Source organism: Xyrauchen texanus, chromosome 18 (genome assembly GCF_025860055.1).
Source record: "Xyrauchen texanus isolate HMW12.3.18 chromosome 18, RBS_HiC_50CHRs, whole genome shotgun sequence".
Lineage (NCBI taxonomy): Eukaryota > Metazoa > Chordata > Actinopteri > Cypriniformes > Catostomidae > Xyrauchen > Xyrauchen texanus.
This window is the reverse complement of record NC_068293.1, coordinates 1292851-1300000: the sequence shown is the minus strand read 5'-3', so window position 1 is coordinate 1300000 and position 7150 is coordinate 1292851. Positions and strand designations below refer to the sequence as shown.

Genomic DNA, 7150 nt, shown 5'->3' with positions numbered 1-7150 from the left:
CTTAATTAAAGAATGTGAACTGAATTGTGAATTAAGTTTCGTGAACAGAACTGAATCGTGAGATAATTAGTTACACCCCTATAATCAATAATTATTAACATCTAAAAAACACATATGTTTGATAAAATATCATATGTCCTCCAGTGCACCTGTTGGGAAGAGTTCTGTGATGAGTTTTATCTTTTCTTTTTAATCGGGGACGTAGCACCAAATGTTGGGCCCCGGGCAAATAACTATTTTAAGGCCCCTTATATTATTTGGGTTTTTGATTGGGTTTATAAATAAATGGTTTTAGATGGATATTTATCAATGCTATATTATTTATAAGTACTTCACTTTTTTTTTCAAATACAAACATTCTTTGAATCAAACAATACATTAGTGAAAAGAAAAAAAGAATGCAAATAAAATTAATTATACATGTATAACAAAAACATACTGTAACGTCCAATGTTGTTTTTGCTTGGGGACTTGATATAGGTTATTGTATTCACATAATTATTGAGCTTGAACTGTGCAGGTTTTGGGGACTGCTTGGGGGTGTTATTAATTAACATTTAAAGTAACTGGGGGTTATAGTAATGTTTCAAGTTCCGTTTAATGTTATTTTATAATATGAAAAGGGTTTATTTACTTAAAAGTTAAATTCTTAGAAAGAAAAATAGCCCTATTATTTCGTTTAGTGATAAATAAATGACATTTTCAAGAAAAACACACAGTTCATGCATGAGGGCTCAGGGTCACTCAAGGTCAAAACTAGAACATAACCTTGTCATATGCTAACACTGCTAATTTTGTTTAAGTTATCTATAGCTCTTTCATCAAATGCTTTTCCCACAGCAGATTAGAAACATTGGCATCATAAATTCTTGTGAATTTATGTGAAGTGAGGTTGTCATATCATCCTGGTGAGCTAAGTGTTTGTTTTTGATTATTTAGCAATAAACCAATTCTACTTGTGCAAAACAAGCAGCTGAAACAGCAAATGTGTTTCCCATTAACTGTTTTGCTTTTGGTTTTTTTACTAAAAGCTTTTTTTTCAGCTGATGCCATGAATAACAATCCTGTACTTTACTCACCCTAGAGATTGACACATAACAGTAAATACTGAGATGGAAGGAAGTTTGAAAACAAAAATGCGTGTGTAAGAAAATTTGTTTAGATTAAGGATGAAGGTAGGAAATGGAAATATGTGAGGAAAACGTCTGAGGTAAAATGAGTATGTGGATCTATAAAGCACTCAAGCACGTGTCTGTTGTGAAAGTAATTTTCATGGCCTTGCTCTGCTGACAGCACAACTCTGTAATTATTCTCTAATGCATCATTGATGAGAGAACTAGAGAAACTTATTTAACAATATTTTCTGAATTGAGAAGAATACAAAAAAAAAAAAAAAAAATACCTGCTATGTGAAATCAGAAAAAACATTGTAAATATGAGACACTATTGACAAAACATTATTCATTCTCACTCACCATTCATAGTAGTCGAGTTTGGACTGGACAACAGAGGTATGGACAGAAGGAACAGAAGATATACAAGTGATAGTCCATTGTACCTAAATAATATTGCTGTAACCACAAGAAACACAAGACATTGTATTAAGTACACTGGGAGTCATTTGGCTAAATTACTTTCTTCCATGGAACACAAAAGGAGATATAAATCTTGGCATCAATTACCGTTCACTTTCATTGTAAGGAATAAAATATACAGTGTGACTAATGGCGTTGTCACACCAGGTTGATTTGGAGCATTTCATTTGGAACCTGGTGCTGTGGTACATTTATGTCTTTAGTTTGTTTGGTTCAGGCAATTATGAACACTATTGCACTCTGATCTGCACCAAAAGAATCAGACCAGGAGATCTCTGGAACGATTTGCTTGTGAAGACAACAAAGAAAAACGAGAACCATTTAAGAAGTATGACATAAGAGCATTCACACCAGTTTTCATTTGAACTATTTACATAGATTTATTTTCACACAGCATGCATGCCGATGGTGTCTGTGTTCATGAGAGAAAGAGAGAGCGGTTCAAGATGCTGTCCCTTAGAAACAGATTTTTGAAATGCAGGCAACATTATTATTATAATAAATGGGCCTATATTAAAATATAAAATATTTTTTCAAGTATTTGCCATTAGGCACATCTTGTGAAATGAGGAAAAACAATGCCAGCGTAAATGGATAAAATTATTCAGGAATATACATTTAATGCTGTATTAGTGCAAAAAAAAAAAAAAAAAAAAACAATAATAATGGTTAGACATTACCATTTTTGAAAATAGATTAAACAGCCCTGACATTCTAAACAGCAGCTTTTTTATTTTATTTGTTGCACTTGAACAGCATAATTTTATCAATTTCCACTGGCATTGTTTTTAATTAATTTACAGGATGTGCACAGGGAAATACTTGAAAAAATATTTTATAATAGGCCTATTTATGATCATTTATTGTTATGATCCCCTGTTGTCTGCCCTGTGTTCTCACTTGTCACCTGTCTTAAACTACACTTCCCATAATTCCCTGCCCTCATCATTGCCAGTCATTCATTGTTCTCACCTGTGTTTCGTTTTATCATCATTATCCCGGTGTACTTAAGCCCTGTTGTTTGTTCAGTCTTTGTCGGTCTTTGAATGTTCCAATGTAAATGTATTATATATTCTGGTCTGTGTTCCTGCCTGAGCCCGTCGTTCTGTTACGAATGCAGATGAGGAGTGAGGATCTAGATGCAGTTTATTGAAAATAACAAAGACAAACGACTGGAACAAACAAAACATCCACGATGGGAAACTGAAATCTTAACCTTAGCAAACATGAACACGGATGAGGCACAGGGTCAAAAACACATACATGGCATTTACCTTTACATTTAAACATTCACATTGGAACATTCAACAACCGACAAAGACTGAACAAACAACAGGGCTTAAGTACACAGATGATCAGTGATGATAAAAGGAGACACAGTGAGAACAATGAATGACTGGCAATGATGAGGGCAGGGAATTATGGGAAGTGTAGTTTAAGACAGGTGACAAGTGAGAACCCGGGGCAGACAACAGGGGATCGTGACATTTATAATGTTGTCTGCATTTCAATTCATCTCGAATTAATTTTTCCACCGAGCTCATCAGGTGTATTCTGGGATCACTTACCAGGGGAAGGATACATACAATGCTACCTTAGAATTTTGCCAAAACAAGATATCTTAAGAGGCAGCATAATTTTATTTTTATTTTATTTTTTTCGATTAACACTTTTTATTGATTTAGATAAATTAAACCGAAAAGAAAACATATATACACTACCGGTCAAAAGTTTTGAAACACTTGACTGAAATGTTTCTCATGATCTTAAAATTTCTTTGATCTGAAGGCGTATGCTTAAATGTTTGAAATTAGTTTTGTAGACAAAAATATAATTGTGCCACCATATAAATTTATGTCATTATAAAACTAAAACTAAAAAAAAAAATAAATAAATAAAGTTTTTGAAATTGATGACTTGGACCAAATAATAAAGAAAAGCAGCCAATAAGTGCCAAACATAGATGGGAACTTCTTCAATACTGTTTAAAAAGCATCCCAGGGTGAAACCTCAAGAAGTTGCTTGAGAAAATGTCAAGAGTACATGTCTGCAAATTCTAGGCAAAGGTGACTACTTTGAAGATGGTAAAATATAACACAGTTTTGATTCATTTTGGATTTTGTTTAGTCACAACATAATTCCCATAAATTCCCATTTATGTTATTCCATAGTTTTGATGACTTTAATATTATTCTAAAATGTGAGAAATATATATAATAAAGAATGTGTAAGTGGTTAAAATCTTTTGACCGGTAGTGTACACTCAACCAACTTTTAACCCCCATAATTCCCTTTCCCCCTCCCAATCCCCAACCCCACACTGACCCTCAACTAATATCCCTATGGTCAAACTGGAGAATACACACATCAAAAAATACATTTAAAACTACACATCTCTCTCCACTGCCCCTCCCCAAGAGCCTTCCAAAAATGCTAAATAGCTGCCCCATTTTTTATTAAATAAATCCAAGTTTTCCTGCTTTCTATATGAAATTTCTTCGAATGCCACTACCCTGCCCAACTCTGTACACCACTCCTGAAATACGAGCGCTGCAGCCGACTTCCAACCCCTAAGGATGACCTGTCTGCCAATCATAACACTGGCTAGGAACACATTTTTTATGTATTCATCCCCTATATTAATGACAGCCCCATCGCCTAAAATAGAGTCTGGGGCTAAATACGTCCAATACATCGCACATAAATCTCTGAACTCTCAACCAAAAATCTTAGATCTTAACACACCACCAAAACACATGGGTTGTGTGCCCATATTCTGATTGGCTTCGGCAACAGGTAGGCGTGTCTTTAAAACCAAGCTTATACAATCTAGAAAGGTCCAATAGAATCAATGTATAATCTTAAATTGCATAAGGCACACCCTTGAATCTCTAGATGTAGACTTCACTTTTTTCAGAAATTTAGCCCACACTCCGTCCTCCAATACCAAGCTTAAATCTTTCTCCCATAATCTCTTAAGAGAAGCCAAAGCTCCATCCCCCAGACACTGAATTAGTAGGGAGTAATACACTGATGCCTCATGGCGTTTTCCAAAAGCAGTAATCACAACTCCCAGAGTATCTGCCACTTTAGGGGGCTGTATGCTACTCCATAAAATAGTATAGAGCAAGTGGCACAGTTATAAATACCTAAAGAACTGAGATCTGGGAATCCCGAAATGTTTAACCAAATTTTAAAAGGACCTTAACACTCCAATCTTATATAGGTCACAGAGTGTATTAACCTCCCTCACAATCCACTCTGTCCAGCACAAAGGGGACTTATTAATACATAATTTAGGGTTCAGCCATAAGCTCAAGTCATCATTTAAATAAATGTCCAAATTAAACACTCTGGACACTTGTCCATATCGAGTGCAAATGTGAGATAATGGGGTGTAACTTAACTTCTCTGATTAGTTTGATAAAAAGGCTTTGAAATGATAAAATACGGGCAAGAACTTCCTGTTCAATACAAAACCAGGGAGGGGATCTCTCAGGTGAAAGCGAACAATGGCCCAAATGTCTGAGACCGAACGCATAATAATAACACAAAATCTTGGGTGGGCCTAGCCCACCTTTTGTCAATCGACAAATGCTGCTTACTGAAATATAATCTAGGACGTTTACCAATCCAAATGAAGGATTTTGGTATACTATCAAATTGCTTGAAATAAGAGAGGGGGACATCTGTAGGGAGAGACTAGGTAGTTGAATTTTGGAATACAATTCATTTTAATAACTTTAACCTTCCCAATCATAGATAAATAAATTGAAGCCCACTGCCCACATCGCTCAAACTTTTTATTAAAGGGTCAAAATGAATTCTAACTAAATAACACAAATTTGCTGGGAATAAAAATAAAACCCAAATGCTTAAATCCCTGTTTGGGCCACTGAAAGGTGCTTGTCTGAAAAGCCGTTACCGGTCAGTGCCAAAGCTTCGGATTTAGTGCTGGCTTCTGTTCACTTTTACACATAGTTCTATCTCACTTTTTGTTTACCTTCATTTTGCTGCACTAAATAAACAACCACATACTGTAGTTATGAAGGTAGTTTATTTGTCACAGCGCAGGACTATTTAAGCGAACTGCTGATTAGGTGATTAAAAGTGGTGAAAAACTAACAATGGTAACCATATAGCATGTCAAATTTACACTTTCCCTTATTAGGTTTCTCATATACATTTTAACCTAAAAAAATTCTTGAACATTTTATTTCAATTAACCACATTGTGTGCTTAATTTCAGTCTCTTAAAATCTCTTTAGTCTCTCTTTTAGTCTCTGATCTCTTAAAAAAGACTGCATTGGTAAGATATACAGTAAGACAATATTTACACCACTGGGGCTCATTTTTATAATCTCTGCAAACACGGGCCCACCCTTAATGTATGTTCCAAATCAGAAACTCTCCGTCAGTCCATCTGGAGGTAACTACAACTACTCAATTGATATTTTAAAAGAACATACTTTTTTATATTTTATAAAACATCTCTAAGCCAACTTTGTAATCATTTCTCAAGTGGTGTATAGCTATGTAAATGTATTACATATAGGTATGTATATACTATACATTATATATTTATGTTTAAAGACAGCATTACAATCCAGTCCAAAAATAACCAACGTTCACCCATGACCATGTCTGAATAAAAAAATTGAGATGCTTGATATGCAGAACAAATCCTATGACAATTAAGTTTTATTCATGTGAATGGATCAAAACTTCCACATTAACAAAGATGGAAAAGGCTGTTGTGAAAAGTGGTCTGACGTGGCACGTGTTTCAAGTCATACATTTTTCAAATGTTGTATTTTATACATTATATATTATGTATATTACATATATTTTGTTATTTTTTAGAGATCTTCATATTTAATATACTTTGAATCTCTTTTAGGTAATTCACTACTAAATTTCAAACATATTATTGTTATTTGTCTTTCATTAATGTCTACCCAAACAATAAAACCCTTCCTTGAAAATAATCCTGACTTGATTTATCACAGCGATGCAGTAAAGGTACTTCTAACATGCAAAGGCATTTCATCTCTCTACCTGTATGATAAACATATGCAGAAACAAACATTGTTTGGTAAACATAGCAACATTTTGTCTTAATGCCAGGAAGGGCTTTAAGTATCTTCACAAATATTAAGTCCATAATACTGCTTTAACAAGCTAACCTAATTTTTATTTATTTTATACCTATCTTAGGAAGGGTTTAAAACAAAACTCACCAGTTAGTAGTAAAAGCGGTAGTAGTATATTAAAAAGTGTCTCCACAATGATATCTCCCGGCATGTTTCACTCAGACACTGCACTCACATGCTGGAGTTGTACTGTAACAGTAAATCACTGCTGGACAGTACATCATGTGCAGGAGTAAGTCAACACCCACACATACTCACATAACACACCAGTATCACTCTTTTTATTTACACAATTCGTAGTGATAATTACATTTTTGGATGTTTCATGTAAATAATTTTTTTCTATATTAATAGGTAAAGCTTTATTTTTTATAGAACAGTGGTTCTCAACAAGGTTTGCCA

The 7150-nt window shown here is 34.3% G+C and overlaps 1 protein-coding gene across 1 annotated transcript in view; it reads right to left on the bottom strand.

Annotated features, from left to right (window-relative positions):
• The window catches only part of si:dkey-11f4.7 (piezo-type mechanosensitive ion channel component 2), a 554199-nt gene extending 547287 nt beyond the window's left edge, over nt 1–6912 (bottom strand). Inside the window, exons 1-2 of the mRNA XM_052147980.1 lie at nt 6836–6912; nt 1476–1571 (exon numbers count right to left, since the gene is read on the bottom strand). Coding sequence (XP_052003940.1) covers nt 1476–1571; nt 6836–6899 — 160 coding nt within the window. The 5' untranslated portion in view covers nt 6900–6912. The remainder of the gene's footprint in view (nt 1–1475; nt 1572–6835) is intronic.
• Between the last annotated feature and the right edge of the window lie 238 nt (nt 6913–7150).